The sequence below is a fragment of the Colletotrichum lupini genome, chromosome 9 (assembly GCF_023278565.1).
Source record: "Colletotrichum lupini chromosome 9, complete sequence".
NCBI lineage: Eukaryota > Fungi > Ascomycota > Sordariomycetes > Glomerellales > Glomerellaceae > Colletotrichum > Colletotrichum lupini.
In genome coordinates, this window is record NC_064682.1 from 1,235,705 (window position 1) to 1,255,860 (window position 20,156).

At 52.9% G+C, this 20,156-nt stretch overlaps 7 protein-coding genes and 1 non-coding gene across 8 annotated transcripts; 4 read left to right on the top strand and 4 right to left on the bottom strand.

The window, feature by feature from the left end:
- Positions 1 to 23: 23 nt before the first annotated feature.
- On the top strand, positions 24 to 548 carry CLUP02_16274 (uncharacterized protein; the record flags this gene model as incomplete). The annotated part of the gene is made up of 1 exon (XM_049295198.1): positions 24 to 548. The coding sequence occupies one exon, from the start codon at positions 24 to 26 to the stop codon at positions 546 to 548; it is 525 nt and encodes a 174-aa protein (XP_049152345.1).
- A 950-nt stretch (positions 549 to 1,498) lies between these two features.
- Positions 1,499 to 1,592, top strand: CLUP02_tRNA293. The gene has a single exon. It is a non-coding gene; the product is annotated as a tRNA-Pro (tRNA).
- A 741-nt stretch (positions 1,593 to 2,333) lies between these two features.
- On the top strand, positions 2,334 to 2,726 carry CLUP02_16275 (uncharacterized protein; the record flags this gene model as incomplete). The annotated part of the gene is made up of 1 exon (XM_049295199.1): positions 2,334 to 2,726. One exon carries the CDS (start codon positions 2,334 to 2,336, stop codon positions 2,724 to 2,726), a length of 393 nt encoding a protein of 130 aa, XP_049152346.1.
- A 433-nt stretch (positions 2,727 to 3,159) lies between these two features.
- On the bottom strand, positions 3,160 to 5,159 carry CLUP02_16276 (uncharacterized protein; the record flags this gene model as incomplete). Its single annotated transcript, XM_049295200.1, has 3 exons — positions 3,160 to 3,283; positions 3,379 to 4,145; positions 4,200 to 5,159. The coding sequence occupies 3 exons, from the start codon at positions 5,157 to 5,159 to the stop codon at positions 3,160 to 3,162; spliced, it is 1,851 nt and encodes a 616-aa protein (XP_049152347.1).
- Positions 5,160 to 6,080: 921 nt separating this feature from the next.
- Positions 6,081 to 6,821, bottom strand: CLUP02_16277 (uncharacterized protein; the record flags this gene model as incomplete). Its single annotated transcript, XM_049295201.1, has 2 exons — positions 6,081 to 6,628; positions 6,773 to 6,821. 2 exons carry the CDS (start codon positions 6,819 to 6,821, stop codon positions 6,081 to 6,083), a joined length of 597 nt encoding a protein of 198 aa, XP_049152348.1.
- Positions 6,822 to 7,459: 638 nt separating this feature from the next.
- Positions 7,460 to 8,517, bottom strand: CLUP02_16278 (thiazole biosynthetic enzyme; the record flags this gene model as incomplete). Its single annotated transcript, XM_049295202.1, has 2 exons — positions 7,460 to 7,554; positions 7,632 to 8,517. The coding sequence occupies 2 exons, from the start codon at positions 8,515 to 8,517 to the stop codon at positions 7,460 to 7,462; spliced, it is 981 nt and encodes a 326-aa protein (XP_049152349.1).
- Positions 8,518 to 10,506: 1,989 nt separating this feature from the next.
- CLUP02_16279 (uncharacterized protein) lies at positions 10,507 to 12,147 on the bottom strand (the record flags this gene model as incomplete). The annotated part of the gene is made up of 2 exons (XM_049295203.1): positions 10,507 to 11,838; positions 12,073 to 12,147. 2 exons carry the CDS (start codon positions 12,145 to 12,147, stop codon positions 10,507 to 10,509), a joined length of 1,407 nt encoding a protein of 468 aa, XP_049152350.1.
- Positions 12,148 to 14,233: 2,086 nt separating this feature from the next.
- CLUP02_16280 (prostacyclin synthase) lies at positions 14,234 to 15,888 on the top strand (the record flags this gene model as incomplete). The annotated part of the gene is made up of 3 exons (XM_049295204.1): positions 14,234 to 14,454; positions 14,511 to 14,936; positions 14,988 to 15,888. 3 exons carry the CDS (start codon positions 14,234 to 14,236, stop codon positions 15,886 to 15,888), a joined length of 1,548 nt encoding a protein of 515 aa, XP_049152351.1.
- Between the last annotated feature and the right edge of the window lie 4,268 nt (positions 15,889 to 20,156).

The window sequence follows — 20,156 nt, forward strand, 5'->3', positions numbered from 1 at the left end:
GAGGCGCCTGGCTGGGTTTTGCTATGCATTGTGCCAATGGAGCATCATTCCATCTCTCCCTGAGTTCTTCCCCTTCACCTCCCTTCGCTTACCATATTGCTCTTCCAATATTCGCAGGATGTTTCCTCGGCAGTGCAACACAGCTCATTAGAGACTTCGTACTCACGGCGTCCCATCTTTCTTCTCCCATGTTCCGATCCCAGTGCCGCTGCCGCACAACGGCCCGTACGCCGCCGGGGTGGTTGAAAGTGGGAGTGCCAGGAACCGATGGGGTCTGGATCTTCCCAGCTAAACCCAGCGGAAGCCCGTTCAAGCCGCTCAGCGTAACGGATACGGCGACCCGGCCCACCAGGTGGGAACATAATCACGATTCAACCTGGTCGCTGTCCGAAATCCCTCCCCCCTTCTCCCTCCCCTCTCGGACTGAATCCAAGGAAGAGCCTTTTCTGTGCAGTGCGAATCTGCGATTCCTTCTGTTCCGTTTCTCCACTGGGGCAGTGCTGACAGCAGAGGCCAGCGGGCAAGTGGCAATCCTGAACGCGTCATAGGCCTCGTCAGGACTGAGGGCAGATGGAGCTACCGCCGGTCCAGCGATGGCCTGCAGGCTGGCTGCTTCTGCTACTGCAGGACCAGCTGTTAATCAGGCATTCAGGGCACTGAGAGCGTAGGTATAGACACGTGCGGGAGGGAGCCCGTCAAAACGGTGTTTCTCGGATGGCCTTGGGGGTTCGGAGCTTATCGCTGTTTACCGCGAAAGACAACAAGTTCGGACGAGTCGATCTTTCTCCTGGGGGCTTGGCTTGCGGCTGTGTACGCAGTAGAGTCCGAACGGCGCCAGAGAAGGGGGAGCCGCACCCGGACCAAATGCGCGCCCATGTGGCATTACCCGGAGGGACCTAGGTTGTTTGCCTCTAAGAATAGTCTTCCCTTTTCATTGTTTCCCTTTGGTGCTTGGCCCGCGTGGTTGCCCAGGGAGGCAGGTGGAATGTGCCTACAACAATTGTTCCTGAAGATCATTCACCCTTTGGGACAACTTTGGGCATGCCGTCGAGGACTCGACTGAGATTCGATCTGACTTGTCGACTGATCTGCTAGATCAACAAAACAGCATTCACCATTGTCTTCCCCTGGGATAGGGGGCGAGGTGGCGCCCAATGCACTTGACGTGCACACGAATTTGATGTCACCGCTATCAAGCACGGGACAATGCTTTAATGAAGGGCGAATTGGCAGTTGATGCTGCCACGGCACCCATGGGCCCCAAAGCAATGCAGCGCTACTTTCGCGAGAGCAACCGTCTACCTTGACCAGAGAGAGAGTCATGTGCACCGCCGGGCCTATAGACGTGCACAAATCCACCCGCCCTCACGCACCAGCCACCACCGCCACAGCACCACTCTTGCGATCACCAATTTTCCCACCAGAGGAGCTCCTCACCTCCATAGGGTCTCGCCCTGGGCCCCTGAGCATCACACCACGAGCCTTCAATGACTCAGCAGCCCTGATGGTCTAGCGGTATGATTCTCCCTTAGGGTACATCTTCGGACTCACCTATTTGGGAGAGGTCCCAGGTTCGAATCCTGGTTAGGGCCCAATCTTTTGCATTTTTGCCGTTCTGAGTTGATAGTCCCGTTGTCTAAGGCCACAAGCTGCTCCTGAAGAGCCGGCAAGCGTTGCAGACGTGTCTGCGCAAAGAAAACGTGATACAGATGAGGTGGGTAAGTTTTCTCGTTGCTACCCTGAGACTTTAAGTTTCAATTTGTACGGGCTATGGTGGAGAAACAAGTAGAACGATAGCTTTCATGTTTGGTTCCTGCAAAATCTAGTATGGGTTTGTAGTTGGTGAAAGGTCTTCTTCCTTGTTTCTGCGATCAATATTTCAATATCGTGAGAACTTGAATGTCAGAGGATCTTGAGCTGAACGCTGTCTTACACTTGGTGATCATGGAGGGAAGTTAGACAGGCTCTAGGCGCAGAGAAGAACGCCGAGATGCATTTATGTCACGAAAAGAAACATGAGATGCCCCATCAAGGTCAGGCCAGAGATGGAGGCGAGCCAGCACACAAGGTTTGTGGCGAAGGGTTTTCTGTGGTTGACCCAAGATCCAAAGAAAGCCAGCCGCGTCCCACACTCGACTTTGGAAGCAGTCGGTGATACCTCTCTGGATAGACTTAATGACACAAATGCCAGGACAGCGGTCAGCTTTTGAAATTCTCTTTCTTATACCATTCAAGAAAGAAAAATCAAATACCACATTTCAGACACAACCATCTGAAGACGATTTATCGCATCCATCCACAAGAATTGAGACCTACGACAACAACCATCAACAATGAAGTTCTCCGCAACAGCCGTTCTCGCCATAGTTCTCTCCATCACCAGCGTGCTGGGGCAACAGACGCAGGTATTGAAGCAAGGTCAACCCACCTGCACGGGCAACTACTTCAAGATGATGAACCTCAACCGCAAGTGGATGATCCATGCCATGGTCCCCGACGTCGACAAGATCCCCGACATCTGCGGCGGTCTCTGGGACAACCTCAAAAAATTCCCGGTATGCGCCCCAAGCCCGGACTCCGGCTGCGAGAACAAGTGGGAGGGCATCATGACCTGGCGCTTCGCGACGGTGGGGATTTGCAACGAGGGCATGGTCGGTGCCGCGTGGTGGGAGGCCACCAGGAACAAGTTTGGCCCACTCAAGTGTACGAGCAAGAAGAGGATGTGAACCTGGAGAAGAGCGTCTTTTTTCCACACGAAACGTAAATTGTCTCCATCTTTTTCGAACACCAATATGGAAGCATCTCGTAACGGTATTGTCACGGATATTCGTGTTGAAAAACAGTACGTAGTAGTTGCGGTGAAGAGATGTAAACCTGCTAAACATTTAATATTTTAGGAACCACATACACACCTCTATTCTTCTCGGCAATCAAATCGACACCTACTTGCGTCAATGATAAAGGCGGAGAGGGGGGTTTCGCTCTGAGAAAAGGAGGGGGGGGGGGGGGGTTAGAGAAAGCAAGATGCCGATCAGCCTTAATCCGGCGCCAGGTTACGATCATTCTATGGCTTAGGACCACATACAGCATCGTTAGTCTAAATCAGGGTTAAAACAGTTGACCGAAGGGTCCAGTAGCGTGAGATTCAAAACGAGTGGTCTATTGAATCATGTAGTAGGTAATTCTAGCCCAACTATAGAAATCCATGGATTCCGTGTGACTATCGTCCTTGACACCCGTACGCAGCTCATACTTTACAAACGTCAATAACCGTCCCCAATCACTTACCTACCCAGATGAGGGATCACAGGTGTCAGTATCATCCTCATCAGGGCTTGAAATCCATAATTGATTCAGAGCATGGGTGGGGCACGCAACTTGGAGGTGTCGTCGCATGATGAATCAGCCGCAGCCCTTCTGGCGCTGTATACTTGCCCAAAGATTGAGGCACCCCAAGTCTGGGGAATCTGCTGTCGACTTGTCTCGGAACGAACATGGAGTAGTGGTGATTCATTGCTCTCGCTGGCCGGGTTCAAGTCGTAGTTATGGGGTCGAACTCTACCAGCTCTACCCCCGTACTTCACGATCATATCGCCTTTTACCTTGAGTGGTGTATTCATGAGAGGTCCAAACCAGTCAGGCGTCGTGAGGGGACCCTCCTCCTCCTCATCTGAGATTGCTGTCTGAAGACTGCTTGGATGAGGCGTCACATCTCCACGGGACCAGGTCGATTTAGTAACATCTGCTGCATCAGTGAATCTCACTTCCTTTGTCTTTGTCAGATCCAGCGGAGCCGGTCGACGGCGGGAAAGTCCCCCATAAACGACAGGCGATCGACCTCGAACAGGAAACGGGGATGAATACTGACGAGGAGTCGGCGTCGGCGCCATAGAGGCAGAAATACTAGCCCGAGACTTCCAGTTCTTCCGCATCCGGTATCCCCTTTCTAAGCCAGCAAGCAAGCTCTCGCCATTCGAAGGCCACGGCTGATGCTGATCTTTCTTATGAGAGAGCGGACAACTCGCGACTCTACACGGGTAGAAGATGCAGCCGAGTCCCACCTTTTCCATATGCTTCTGCTCCTTCTTGGAGATGTGCTGGTACCGAGCCCGATCAATCATGCGGAGGCCCGCCAGGCTTACGCCCTACTGATACACTTCCCCAGTCATGATGCGGGCTCTTGTTCCTCCAGGCGTCACGATGATGACAGTGAGGCTCTCGTCCCAGGCACTTGTATCGTTTTCGTTGCGAGAGACGTGAACACTGTGGCCGTGGAAGGTGCTGAGAAGCTCAGCCTTGCTGAGATATTCGACAAGATCGTCGGTGAGGTCCTGTATGGCACCCCAGGTCTCGGGTAGCCACCAGGGGTCTTCTTCGGGGTTGTGAGCGGCCCTCGCGCCCCAAGATGATACGACCCGGAGTTGCTTGGCGGACTTGGGGGTATCCGGAAGGTTCTGGGTCTGATCGATCAGCATGTTCAGAGGTGGTGGCTGTTGTTTGCTGTTCATAAGGTCTACCGAATTGGCCCATAGAAGGCATCGGCTGTCGTTCTGATTATCCTCCAGACTGTCTTCATCGCTTGACTCACTAGTACATGAATACACACTTGATGAAGAGTGGAACTCATACTTGGATCTCACCGGCGGGTCCAGAGTTGAGCGGTGATTCAAGTGCGTCGTGGCAACTGATGCCTCAGACGACGCCTCAGACTGGGGCGAACCCGATCCAGCTGGGATCGGGAATCTCGCGATTGCGGTCATGGCTAGGAGAGGCAAGCTGTAAGACTTACCCTTGTTATTCCGGGGAAACGGACGTTGCTTCTCGGGAGAAGGCGCACTCGGACGGCTCAAGAACTCTTCAGCGAAGCCGTGGGCCGACTCTCCAAAATACCTGTGCGGCGACGGATAGAGGAACTCGTAAAAGTCCTTGGCTGCCTGTTCTGCCGACCAGCGGCAGTGTTCGCAGACGAACTGAGCAAGACGTTGGACTCTCGTCAGCTTTAGGGTGCCGCAGGAGCCTAGGATGGAAGGTGAGATGTTGGCCCAGTTAGTGCCGCTAGGGATGATGACGGTGTTGGCGCAGAATTGGTTTACGTCTTCGAGTCGGGTGAGTTGGAGACACACCTTGCATTGGGAGGTTGGCTGGAGGATAAGACACATGATGATCGGAATTCTTGTGAGGATGAATGAGATGACAATCGCAATGTCGGGCTTTGTCCTTTAGGTTAGATGGTCAGATGATGCCTGGAGATGGTGGTGAAAAAATTGTGTTGGAATGCTGGAGGTCAGGAATTGAATGGTGATATTGAGAGTTTCTGCGTTGATGTGATGGACTGGATTGGAAAACTTTAGACCGAAGACGAAACGAGTTGCATTTATACGTAGAAAATAATGCAGATCTTTGCAGACTCGCTTTATTGTCTCCTTGTTATTCAGCACAAAGAGCCTTTGCAGTGGTAGACAATGTGTAAGTACTACGTTCCTGAACTGAAAGGGGGAATCAAGTAAAAGAAAGTCAGCCGTTTGTAGAATCAATGGTCTTTACTATCTAATAATAAGTCAAAACACCTTTGATGCATGTGTTAAGTTGATTGGGCGTTGACGTTGCCGGACTTTTCTCAAGATCTTTCGTTTAATACCACGGGAAAATGAACAGATCGTAAGCTGTTTGGGGCAAATATCGAGATTGATACATACGACAGCAACCTATGTCGGAACGATGGACTTTTCAGAAACTTCTAATTGCATAAGTATCTAATTCTAGTCTTGTGGTATTCAAAGGTTTCTCAAATCTGTATGATGTATCGAGACCGAGAAGCGCCCTTGACTTCAATGAATTATTAGGAGGGTACCCCTTCGCGTTGGCGAAAGCTCTCTATAACGGGCTGCCTCAGTTGGTGTGAGCAATTCAGCCAATGTGAATCTATCAATATTCTCTGCATTCTATCGAGGTTCATATCGTCAACCTTCTACTCCAACAGAGGCCATAGCCTCGCGTCGCCCAGCTAAGTAATGGGTCCCTGCAAGAACGTTCCGTCATGTCGCTTCCGTTCGGTAACTCGGGTAATCGAACACACCAAATTATATTGTGTAGGGCCTGAAGTCATTCGGCGTCGTTATCTGTTCTCGTACAATGTCCACGACGGACTCCCAGTTATCCTCCTCGCTGACCTCATCGAGGCAAAGGTCGATAACTGCCCGCGCCACATTCGAGAAGGGCGTTTTCGGCTTTGGCGGACATTCGAAAGGCGTGCTTCGCCAGCCACGTTCCTCGTATCTTCCGTAGCAATGATTCCACTCGGCGGTGCAGCGAAGCTCTCGATCGACCTCCCGGATCAAGTCCGACCAATTCGTGGCCGCCCTCCAACCCTGTTGATCTTGTGCGTCCTCAATCTCCTGAGGCGTAATTTCCTTCATGTCGTGTTTGACGCATAGTTCTGGCAGGCGTTTGGCGCTACAGTGGAGGTCCTTCATCAGGTTATGGTCTCTTAAGATCTGCCTGAGCTCCATGATGAGGCCGCCATACAGTGCCTCCTCGCGCGTGAACTGTTCGAAGGCCCTCATTCCGTACCGTATCCGGTTACAATAGACGTGTGCTGTCTCCAATACGCCGTCGTATATGGCCCCGACTGCTTTCTCAAGTTAGGCTTCGATCCAGCTTGTGACAGCTGCGATTGCCGGAGGAACCTCTTTTCCGGAGATTCTGTACTGTTTTCTCGTGTTCTGCCAGGCAGTTATGTCATCATGGAAAGCCATGAAGTCGTTGGTCTGACGCTCAGTCACAAGCGCTTCGATAGTAGTCATGTCCATGTTGGGTGACATGTTGGTATGTGAGGTGTTGTGAGGGAGTGTGGAAGAGATGTCTGTGGTTTGGGCTTTGATAGTTGGCTGCTGGGGTGGGATCTTATGGAAGGATGCTTGGCTCAGTTAGATTTCGCTAGGCCTGAGCAACCTTGACTGCCCAAGGTTCACGACGGGCTCGAGACTCCGTCCAAAGTGAGCCACGACACAGCAACTTTGTGTGCGGAACGTGTAAAACTACACCACCAAGTGTCAGCATATCCTAAACTTGCTCATCCAGCACGAACTTAGGTGTTCAACAAGGTAGTCTGCTGCTTTGGACTACAGGTTACGGTCCATGGTGCGGGTTGAGGTAAGCCAGCAAGGTACCTTTTCACCACTACCTGAGAGATCGCATATCTCCGAAGGTCAGAGCCATACAGCTGTCAAGGTTCTCCGATCTTCACATCACAGGTATACCTCCAATCATAGTATCAAAAGAGTGACTGTATTCAGATCATACTTGAATGTTTGTATCTTGTGTACTTGATCTCAAACCATGACAAAGTGTCCAATCTCGTGTCACCTCAACCCAAACCTACCTAATCTGGAAAGCAGCGAGCGACCATGTCCCAATCTTCGGATGAAACAAAATGTCCGTCCCATCAGGCTACCCCAGTCTAGAGCTCGTTCTGCTTCTTGCGGGCATCAATGATGGCAAGAGCCTCCTCGGCAGCCTTGACTCCAGAGAGAGCCATGGCACCGAAGGTCGGACCTGAATAACACCCGAGGACGTTAGCAAAACGTAACACTCATCTCATCAAACCAAGTATGTGAAAGGAGACGACTCACCCATACGGTTGGCACCATCAACCTCACTCAACTCCATCCCGCCCACAATCAACCCCGGCACAATCTCCCTCGTCCCCTTGACGATCGCGTCCTCAGCACTCTGCATGTCCAGCCCGCGCATGCCGCCAAGCTGCTCAATCTGCTTCATGCTCACAAGCCTCTTGACGCAGAACGCGCCAAATGGGCCGTCGTGGCCGGTAGTCGACACCACGAGCGGCGCGTTGATGGTGTTGGGGTCCATACAAGACTGGTCGTCGTGGTGCATGGAGACGAGCGTCCAGTTGGTAACCACACCCGCGACCCGCAGGCTGCCATCCTCGTTCTTGCGAGTAATCAGATCCTCGACCGTGGTGGCATTGAACAGCTTCACGTTGGAGAACTGCAACACCTTGCTCATGACGGTGGACGTGAACAGCGCAGCGTGCTTCACCACGACAAAGTCTCCCTCATCCTCGTACGGAACACCGACCTCGTCCAGGAAGACTTCGGCGGGCTTGCGCATGACCATGGCGGAGAACAGCTGCCCTCCAAGCCACGCACCACCACCGGGCGCGACGCCGGCCTCGACGATGGCGATCTTGAGGTCCGGGCGGGCTTTGGCGAGGACGTAGGCCGTGGAGAGACCGCAGGACCCGGCGCCGACGATGACGACGTCGGATTCGGCGTAGGTGTCGAGGTCGGAGAAGTAGCGGCGCGTCATGGCGCGCGAGACCTGGGACTCGCGGATGGGGGCGAACTTGAAGGAGTCCCACTTGCCGAACATGTCTTCCACCTTGGTAGAAGCGTTGGCAGCGGTGGTGGGGACGGGGGTAGAGGGCTTGGACTTATTGGCCATCACGGGGACGGCGTAGTCGCGGACGGGGGAGATCGCAGCGGGAGGAGCCATTTTGTCTTTTGTTGTCGTTGGGGTTCGGAAGAACTTCTCGAGTAGGTGTGTTCTTGGTGTAATCTATTTGTGTTAGGGTGCATGATCCTTTCGCTGGTATTATCCAGATCAAGTTCAAGGCCGTATATTCTCAGCCACACCGTCGGCATCGGTCGCTAACTCATCATGGGGAAGAGTGATGGTAGCGACGTCTGCGCTCGGGTGGGCACCGGCTCATGCATTTGCGCTCAAGAGTTTTCACATACTCGTGAAGATGCTTGTACGGCAAAGTGCCTCCTGTGAGGGTGTCAGTCTGTATGCGTCCGGTTACACGGAAATGGGCCTACTATTTGTGTGTGTATATTGAAGCTGGTTAACGAAACTTGGTTGCAGAAAGGGGAAGGGTAAAGAAATGCGGAAGACGACCGAGATATGAGCATGTTATATAGACAATTGATAAGAGACTGCATAGCACGAACTTTGGACTATCTTCTGCGGGGTAAAAGACATCATACATGCGCAATCCTGAGCTCTTTTCCCCCTTCAGACCTCTGCCCGCTTGCTCGGCCAGCGCTTCTAGGGGCGGGATCGGCCAGTGCTCTCCCAACAGTATTCATGCAGTACATAAACAGTCCAGGTCCTAGACGTACCTCGCGTTTCGCCCCGACGATCACCGCGAGTACAGTTGTCTGGTACACATTTGCCCCCGTACACTCACTTCCACGTCCTATGAGGTGCGAAGTAATCACAGAGGGTGGAGGTGTCTAAACTATGTGTCGTTGAACCCCACCGGCGGAGTCGTTCCCGAAAGCCGATGGCACCCGCCTCCGGGATCGGTTCCTTGCCCCCTCCCTCCCATCCCTTCCGTGCCGTTAACTCCCGCCGACCGATCCAGAAACTACCGAGAATTCCAGCTTCGAAGCAATGAGAAGTCGGGCTCAAGCATGTCTCTGGAATCCATACATGTGTAACACTTGTCCACATTCACAACAGTATGAAGAAGAAATCATCAGGCCGAAACTAAGGTTTCCTACCACCCCCCGCCGACGCCGGACGAAACCTCCCGCCTGCATGCCGTCACCCCACACCTCCTAGCGAGCCCAGTCCAACGGCACGACACGGGCGGGGTGGGGCGGGCGCTCCTTTACTTCACGCGGAGTTGCTGTTAGAGGCATTGGCGCGCCCGCGTACCTCAGCACCTTAGACCCCCAAGGCAATGGCAAACGTAAAAGGTACTCTGTACAGAGCGTACGGAAATTCGCGCACCAAGAAAGCACAGCAATGGTGCGCAGTAACGTGATGAAAGGAACATGTGAAAGGAAACTTGCTCAAATGGGCCGTCTCTGAGTGGTTGCTGAACTTAACCGCCGATGTAGGATTGGTCCTTATCAGACAGCGAGTCCTTACTTGGGCCAGGCATCTTAGATGGTGTGTCTACCTGCTATTGACATGGAGATGCACGTGCTTGGCAGACATCATGTTACTACCATTATTGAGGGACACCTGTGTACACCAGCGTAGGGTATTGAAGCGATGACATTCAGTTAAACAATAATATTTAGTACGTGATTTGGTTTATCTTGATAGCTAGAGCTGAGCAGGCTTGACATGCTTGGTGCTGATGAGTGTGCGATCGCCTCGTCCATCGTGCATCCAGAATCCTAATCGATCGTCGATGGGACACCGGACCAAAAGTAGACGATTAAAAATCCGTCGGTACGGTCAGATTGGTGCCCCAGCCAGGCCATGATAACACACATCGCGACCTTTCGCAGCTTGAGGGCAGTGTCACTAGGGCCATAAATATAGGCCAAACACGAGATGTAGTCGTGATCGTGGAATGTTCCCCCGACCTGGTCTCGAAACCAGAGCATGTTTTCTTTCCTCCCGCTGGAAAAGCTATTAGGCACCTGTCAGTTCAGGAACCTGCAGGCCCTTACAGTAGTGCCATCGACGGAAAGTGCGCGAGGTGACCAGTTCCGACGATATACGCGACGACATTTGCCATCATCAGCTCGCCTTTTGCGCCAATGCCGGAATGCTCATATACCCGCTGCTACCACCACCACCACACCCTTTGTCCTGTCCGACATACTCCTCTCCAGTCGACAGCAAGACAATTCCGCCTCTTCGCCCCCCGACGTCGTCGCTCCTAGCAATGGACGGGCTACTCGCCCACCCCACACTGCCCTCGGAATCCTCGCCCGTGGTATCAGACTGGCTATCCTCCGACTGCAGCACATCCCAGAACCGGCGGGCGGGCGTGTCGCCCTGCTTGCTGAGCTCCGCTATCGCGCTGGCGTGCCCGCGATCGTACCAGGGCATGAGGTACCATCGCCGCGGCGCGAGGAACATGACTTCGATCCAGAGGACAAAGATCATGAGCGCCACGGGTTCCTTCAGCCTCAGAAGCGAGAGGTATTGCTCCGACACCAGCGACGGCCAGATGATGAAGTGCTTCCATATTCTCGGCCGTCCGGGGAGAGACATGATCCAGGATTTGAGTGCGCCGAGGGCACCGAGGTATATCTTGATGTCTTCGACTGGTATCCCCGTTGATTCGGGGCCTAGACATAGAAACTCAACAAACTTGGCTTTCTTCTGTATGGTTGGCCGTAGCAGTATGTCGCTGCTGTCGCGCCATACTTTTACATCGACTTGTGCTAGCTTGTCCCGTAAAGGACTCTTGAAGACGTGCGGCGTGACCGTGTCTGAGAATCTGGCCGCTATCCGCATTACTGTGAGAGCTTTGCAAGGCTCAAACGTGCTGACCTGTCCCATCACCTTCTCGTCGGCAAACGGCCGGTAGTACCCAAAGATACCGTTGCACATGGAAAACACAAAGGTAGCCAGCCAGTTCTCCTCTGTGACCTGAGGAACAGCTAGCCGGAAATAGTTGCTCGCTTGTATGGCGTGTTGGCAAGCCATCGAATAGTATCGCTTCGCGTTTGGCGGTTCGAGGTAGCATAAGTGTAGGGCCGCGATAGAGAGCATGCTCTGGTGGATGAACACGTTGCGTGACGCCAGCTGCGGCACCCATCTAGACCACACGTCGCACTTTCGAGGATCGGTCTGTAATGAAAAGGTGAACCAGGCCTCGTTCAGGAAGTGGTGTTTGAGCTCGGCCTCGTCGGCGCGAAGCTTCTCGGCAGGTAATGAAGCGCTGAGGGCATCTCGTGAAGACGCGTGCGCCGCAACCGTGGCGGCACGGCGGACCATACTCAAGGTATCGCTAGCCTTTTCTCCATTTTCGCGATTGAGGGCGTCTGCGAGTAGCCCGAGATAGCTGCAGTGTTCTTGGCGACGGCGACAGTTGGCGCATACCGGACCGACGCAGTCGCACTGGAACCCCATGTCAAGTTAGCAAAAGAACAAGCTCCCTGAGATAGTACAGTGTAGTATTGGGAGACTCAGACGGCGATCATGTCTTGCTCGGCTAACCAACATCGTGACTGGCTGAAGGAAGAACCCAATAAACCGGGACTCCGACATGCACGTCACCAGTCTGTCCCGATATTGGCGGCCCACGTCTTGCTCATGCCTACCCGCCTCTTTGCAAATAGGATCATTCCGTACCTTGACACGACGCTTTTTGCACTGTCGGCACCCGTTCTTCGTCTTTCCGTGATACTGCCTTGAGCCCTTCGGCATTCTATCGGTACACAAGCTCGTTTGCAGACGTTCTGCCCTTTGCAACTCTTCAGATTCGGATCGGACGCTTGTTAAATTATGTCCCGGTGAATAGGCGGGCGGAGGAGGTGGCGCGGGAGATCAACCGTCGACGGGCTGACTACTTGTTTTTAAAACAATCCGTTTAGTTCAATATGCGAAACGTCAGAACTTGGGGAGATGCTTGACCTTGTCAGGGATGCATGGCTGTCCTGACGCAAACTCAACTTCAACACCGCACGTCCCCCGCTGTGACAACGGGGTGACAGAAACCCGAGTAGTGATGTGTGAGGGGCTGGAGCTCACCGAACGGCGGGCAGTGTAAGCATCAAAAAGCTGTTGTCATGCAGGGATCAGATACCGACATACGGCTTGCCGCACTGAATTGGCAATCCGTTCGCCCCAGGTGGGAAAAGACAGCTGCCAGTGCGAGGTTTCTTGATCTTCACGATGGTGCGTAGCTGGCTCGGTGTGGTGCCTCTTTGCTCAACACACCCGCAATCGTTCTCTGTCTCCACGTGCCGTAGCATCTCGACAATCTCGGATGGGTGGCCGGTCAATCCCTGGCCCACGTCTCAAAGTACCAGGGATCTTAAGCAACCAGGTTGCAGCGAAGAAGACGTCGAAAGGCGAAGCTACACTTCGATCGAGGGTCCATGGAAATGTCCCTTAGAAGATAATCTCATGTTGTGGCGGGGGAGACATCCGCCTCTACCCAGAGACGAACATTCCTCGAATCGATGTTGGCCTTTGTGAGTCCCGGAGTTTAATCAACGACTTCTTCTTGGGGATCAATCGTCATAGACGTGGTTGACAGTGCCATCTAGGTTTGAAACAAATCCAAAGACGTTTCGCACTATAGTCATAAGCTAAGATGGTATGCATTGACGTGAAGTTGTAGCACTTGGATACCCCGTTGGCTTTGCAACGCTGATGCCGCGGTCGTACATTGGCTGGCTGGTGCGTAGAAGGCAAAGCTGCAGGTGTAGCCCTGAACTCTCGTGCGTTGCGTTTGGATGCAACAGCCCGCTGCTATAGTAGCCAGACTGACGGGCTAGGAAAGGAATCCCGGCCGTTTGCCTGGGATATACCTTAAGAAGTACACACGCTGTAGCTGGGATGGCCATAAGGCGTTGGTGTTGCGTGATCTCGAAAAAGAGAGTTCTCAATGACAAATGTGCCCTCTTTAAAGCCTCCTACGGAACTTAGCTGGCTCATCATTGGCGTAAAGCATGGGCAAAAGTTGCTAAGGGTTCGGATGGCGTTTGGGACAGCTCGATCTGGATGTCGTATGCTGTCAGTGATCTCAAACTGCTTTGAAATGAGCAGGTCGGACAACGGCTGGAATGAAGGCCCACAGGGGCGCAAGCAGTTCGGCAGAATTCTTACCTCAAGGCACCATGTGTCGATCACAGTCCCGAGCCTGAATCATATCAAAGAGGAAGGAAGCTGTCACGTTTGAGCGTGGACGTAGATCATCGCCTGCCACCATCAGAATAGGCTAGACTGGAGAATTCCGTCGCTACGGCCCTTCTTTTCAGCCGCATGCCTTCGGCTTTCAGGCAGGAGACTGTCCTCGTGGATTGCTGTAGAATCGGGCACAAATTGGGACGTTTTCGCGCGAGTGCAGAAGTTTGCTATCTTAGGTAGCTGAAGCGATGGAATATTCGCTGACAGCGTGACTTCACGAAGATTCGAAAGCTCAAGCCCGAGATATCAAGAGAATCAAGGGGATAAACAGATGATCTACAGGTCAAAGCATGACGAAGCCCTTCTTTTCCCAGCCTTTCTCGAGATCTGATACAATATCAGCCCTCATTCGGTGGCTGGAATAAGAAATTCCACCGGCAACATGATAGGCGAGCGCCTTTCGTGACACGATTGCTCTGAGAGGCGTTCTTAGCGCTGACCACACGCGTGTGCAACGAAGTTTTAACACCCCTAGCCATATGAGGGGAGGGGATTTCCCATATGATCGTGCCGTACCCTCGATCAAAGCCTGATGGGAGCTCTGACGTTTATTTCTCAATACTGCGCGTTGTGTCGCTCTGATTGATCTCCCCGAAAAATGGCAGACGTTAGCGCTCATAGTACGGAGTCGGCAGGTAGAAGTTATTCGATGATTGTAGTCACAGCGGCATTGCTGCTAGTACCGGCGTTCGTGCTGAAGAAGCTTATGTTTCCGAACTTCGATCCTCGTGAACCCCCGGTGCTTCGTCCGAGGCTGCCAGTTTTCGGCCATATTATCTCCCTCATCAGAGAATCAGGCGGCTTCTATGCCAGGTTGTAGTATGTTTTTGGTTGTCTGAACAAGTGCACATTCTTTTGCTGACTGAAGCATGAAGCAAGGAAAACAAATTGCCAATTTGCACACTACCGATGTTACATGGCAAGATGTACGTGGCGAACTCGCCCTCTCTGATCGCAGCGGCTATGTGCCACGGAGACATCTCCTTCGAGCCTTTCCAGATCGAAGCCTCGTCGGCTGTGCTGGATCTTCCGAAACATCACATAGACACCCTTATGCAACCAGGAATCTTGCACCAGATCGAGAAAACCATGGCGGCAAATCTACGCCAGGAGGCGCTCCAAAAGATGAACCATGCTGCTCTGAAATACTTGGCAGGGGTGTTGAACACAATCAATGGCATAAGCCCACTCGAAGAGTCCGATGGATTCGAATGGATCAAGGGCACCTTGACCATGGCCACTGCGACTGCTCTGTACGGGAAGGACAATATGTGGGACGCCAAGATGCTTGAAGATCTTTGGTGAGAAGAGAGTGCATAATGAGCGGCGTGGCATTCGCTAACATGAAGCAGGACGTTTGAAAAAGGTGCAGGGCTCTTGGTGATGAAGGTTGCACCGAATTTGGTCGCTCCCAAAGCTATTGCTGCCCGAAAGAGGATGAGTGATCTTATCCGACCTTTCTACCAGGCACGAAAAGATGAAAACTCGGATGTGGCAAAGATTCTTCAAGACCGAGCTCGGTATCTACGCGAGCTGGGGATGGCCTCCGAAGACCTCTCCCAAACCGAGTTTCTGATTCCCTTTGCTGCAACGCTGAATACGGCGTCGAACCTGTTCTGGACATTTGCCGAAGTTTTCTCCAGGCCAGAGTACGTTGAGCGTGTCCGGCAGGAAGTTATACGGGTGGCTGTGGAAACCAAGAGCGAAACGGGACGAGACGTGACAATTAATGCTAAAAGCCTGGAAGCAGACTGTCCTTTCCTCGGCGCCTGCTTCCGCGAAGTTCTGAGGCTCCACAGTGCGCAGATAGGAAACCGACGTATTATGAAGGATGCTACACTGGAAGACACGGATGGCCGTCAGTATCTGTTGAAGAAGGGCACCAATATGCAATGGTCGGCAAGCGTCACGCATTTCATGCCGGAGATTTGGGGCGACGATGCCGCTTCTTTCAAGCCGGAGCGATTCCTTGACGTTGATCCCCGGGATGAGAAACGGAGACGTGGGGCATTGATCCCGTTCGGCGGCGGCCGCCATCTGTGTCCCGGCCGTCACTTTGCCCAAACGGAGACCCTCGGGTTCGTCAGCGCGTTAGCGCTCGGGTTCGACGTGGATGGCGTTGAGGTTCCTGCGGCGGAAGCTCCGCCACTAGGTGGAGCGACAAGACGACCGGCGAGTGATCGAGCGGCCGAGAATATCAAACTTTCGCGGCGGAAGGGTTGGGAAGACGTGACGTGGAGATTTGTATGTTAGGTCGCCCAGTAGAACCTACAGCTTCTCTGCTCAAGATCTGCCCCGTCTGGTGTGAAGCTAAAGTGGAAGCATGTCAAATCGGTGAAATGTGGTGACCCTTCATGTTCACGAAGCAGGATCTTAGTAGAGACGCTTGTAGGGTCAAAAGTTGCGAATGCAGACCACTCAGTGCCTTTGCTTGGGCAAAACTGAGCTGAAGCAACCGATGCGAAGTAGTCCCGCCGTATGATTGGTGATATCGCTCAGCAGCGACATATAATGTGCGGAAGTGGTTGCAGCCGGCAAGTGGCCCCCCTGTCACTCCCGGCGTCATGCGTTGAGCTGTCAGTCTGCAGGTTGAAGAGTCTCTGACGCCGCAATTGGCAGAAAGCGGGAGGATGCGGTGTTGCGTGACGAACCAGATGGAGTGTCGTGCCGCACATAAGACGAGGGGAATCCAGCCATACACGGGTGACGGAACAGCGGGCGATAGTCGACGTGGTCGATCTTATGGGATGATTCGGCGAACCGCTATCAGCCAGGCACCTTTTGGCCTCCCGCGTTGGTGATGTGATGCAAGGATGAGATATGGGGGCCGGAGCGATAGCTAATGGCGCATAGAGTTGGACGTTGATGAGCGACTGGCTGATGGAGGGTGAAAGACACGCTGACAATGTGCATTTGCAAAGCCGGTGCCGAATTCATGGCAGAATAACACAACGTTTGACCGCGAGGTGACCAGACATCCCATCCCTTCCATGATTGTAGTTTGTCGTTGGTCAGGGGGCCTCCAAGCGCGTTCGTTGGCTTTGCCTTGCTTGCTCTCAAGGGTCTAGATGAGGTAGTGGATAGTACTCGGGTCTATGCATCTACGGCGGGTAGGCGTCGGGATGAGCCTTCGGTGAAGGGCATTGGGTGAAGCTATGGTCGTCTTTGCCTCTTCACCGCCCTCTGGCGGCCGGGGGGTCTGTTCAAATCCCCTGCATCTTTGTTGCGGTCAGGGTTTGCTAGATATTGACCTACTTTTCTTGGATTGTTTTTTTTTGCAAGGAGCGCGGATAGCTGCCGGCGGGCCCTGTGGCATCTCGCAAGGTAGTGCAGTGATTTTTTTCTTCTTTTCTGGTCTTCGGCTCTCGCCGGACGCTGTTGCCCCGAATAGTGTGATGTGCCTGATGTCCGACGAACACGCACAGGAAGAAGACAAGTTGCCGCGGTTAGAGCAATGACTGGCCGATTGTCGGCAGAATTAGATTGCCAGGGTGGAGTTGATCGAGAAGCTTTCCGCAACTTTCTTGGAATGGTCAATGGATGAGGTAATAAGGTCAGGTCGCAAAAGAGCTTTTCCTCGAATTTGTCGTTGGTGCACTGCGGAAAGGAAAGTGCGTGCCTTGGGCGGGTCGATGTCGCAGGGCAGGCACGGGATCTTGGGAGCGAGTTTGGGGAAGGAGCTGTTTGTGGGGACCTTCCAATGGAAGGGGAAGGGTGACGGAAAGAGCTACCACGGCCCACGCCGTTCTTTCTGTTTTGCTGTGCTATGCTTGCCTAAGCTTCCTCATGGGATACACCTCCAATTTCGAGACGAGGAAGGCGCAGTTTTGCGTGATAATTGATTTTCTCAACCTCTTCCCGGGCATTTTACATTCGAGAAAACAAGGTGTAGCATTTCTCCCTTCTTGGTGCATCTCTGCTGGAAGCGAGACACCGAATGCGATGGCAGTTAAGAGATAAGTCATGAGTCTGAGGTACTTTATTATTATGATGGCAACCAGTCACCCTGTTGACGTACCTGCTTCATCGGCCTTGCCTGCCCCCGCTTTCCTTCTCAGCCCAACACCAAGGCCCAGCGGTGATCCATGGACGGGGAAGGATAGGCCGGGTGGTTGGGGGACCTGAACCCTGCTTGACTGAAGGAGCCCCTGACCACCCTGACGCGCCCGACCTGATCGTGTCAACTTTCCTTTCCTCGGTGCCTCTGCATAGGTACCTTACGTAACTTCCTTTCCAAGTTCTCAAAAGAACAAAAGAGCCTAGGGCTCGTTGAAGCATTGAAGTGCTCGAGTGACGGGAGTGACATAGCCTCCCGTCCCAGTTGCACGTTGACGCTGACTGTGCACCAGCACCATCGTCCCGTTGTCGGTGCCAGGTGGGCCCCTTCGAGTTCCTCCTCATTCCATTGAGAAAAGCGAAGGGAGCTTCAGGTTTCCAAGATTGTCGGGCCAGGTCCGGGCCCATGCGACACTCAGCGCCGCCCGTCATGCCGCTGCTGCGCTCCTGCACCTGGAAGCTCTTCATGGCAGTGGGCGGGTCCTTCCCAACTTTCCCCCCAGGGCCCCAGGCACAGAAAAAAAACACAAAACTGGGTGATCCGGTCATTTGATGCGTCATCATTGGCTGGGCTGACCTGGGGGAAGGAATGGAATGGGGGTCCAGGGTGGCTCCCAGGAGCGAGGGGAAAGGCGGCGGGCGGCGGGCGATACGTACCGGCAGCATTCCCGTCTTCGTCTCGTCAGTCTGTCACTGAGTGAAGTCTATCATTGTCACCGTCACGTAACTAAGGTAATTGAGGTATTGGGTTTGCTGCTGAAAGCATTCGAGTGAATTGCCTCAGTCTTTCTCGTCTTTGCGCATCTACTAGCCTGTCTGTTAGCTTTGAGTGAAGCAGAGAATGTGAATTCATAAGGAATAGCCAAGTTACACATAGGAAGAGCCCCAACAGCTCCATCTTACAGATAGAATGTGCACCTCATCTTCTTCAGCAAACTGATACGAAACATTCTTGAGCATGTCAGGATCTAGCCATAGCGTCGGGCATTGAGGGTCTCGTTGACATTACGTGTACCTGGGTGGAATAGGATATCACCACTTGCCGGATGAACTTTGTCGAATTACCATACTACGTGACTGCTTACATCTGCCGTCAACAATGGTCGATATCAAAGTCATGTTTATGGCCACAGCATTGACGCGACACCTTCTCGAGTCTCAGATGAAAGAGTGAAGTGATAAGAGACACGCAGACACGGCGCGCAACACCCAAGACAATACGCAAGGCACGCCACCTTAATTACCCCAACCTTTGCCTCCATTCCCCTTGCTGCGGGTGAGATACCTGACTCTCTCCATCATAATTGTACTTTTAAGATGCATGAGCATGGTCTTGTACGTAACATCACGCCAAAAAGTTACCTTTAACCTCAGCGAGAACAAAAGGAAGACATGGCCCTTCGCACTCTCACACGACTCGCCCGGGGGAACCCCGCGCCTTGGGGCCATATTTGTCCACCGCCAGTTTTCCAGAGGTGCTTGGAAGTTGGGGCATCCCGCATGCAACTCTCTGCATTGTGCATTCTGCATCTGTCTGGTGGCTTGCCTTGCTTTCCCCTCCCTCCCTCTCTTGCGATTCGAGCACGGCAGACAAACCCACTCGTTCCTTTGCCTGCCCGAAGACTACCTTACCTGCCCAGAGACTAGAGTGATGATGTGACATCCTATTCGTAAGAAATGCTTTGCGGAGCTGCCGTGCGTCCCTCGTTTCTGGCATGCGGCGATGCGCTGTCGACTTTCAACGTTCTCGTCTTCCCCGCCCTCGTTCCTGTTCCCGTGTTCCTCGATCAGATGCTTTGACCTTTGACGGCAGTACTATTGCCAACGGACAGTCGCACTAAGACTCTGCGGACCGTCTCTTCCTGCATAAGCTTACCTGACCCTACCTTGCCATAGTGTGCCATGGTACGGATAGGGCCCCTTGGATCGTCCATGTCCCCTTGCGCATCTTCGTCCCCCCTCGTTTTCCCCCCATCGTCTCCTTGCTGCTCTCCAGCTCCTCCACGCCTTGCGCGCCGTTCGGTCCTGTCTTGAAGCTTCTGCGTTCGTCGTGAGGCGCACGATACCCTTTCAGCTTGGGTTCCCTGCAGCTTCGAGAGGAAGGAACTGTTCAGGAAGGAATACACATCTGAATACGTATCTACCCGGATCCTTCTTTCCTTCTTCATTTCTACATCGTCGGCTCTTTCCTTCCATCCAAATCGACATTAGGGAAAGTACGTAGCTGATTCCTTACCTAAGGTACCTTACCTACCTACCCGGGAGGGGGGGGGTGTATAGCAGAGGTAGAAGCTTATGTATCGCCTAAGCACAGTGTACCCCGCTACTCGAATGTTAGTAATATGCCCTGATTATGTTAAATATATAGTTAATTAAGTAGAAATATTTAATTATATATATATTACCTTAATATAGTATACGTACTAACCCTATAGGGTTAATATAAACTCTGCGATAAGGTAACT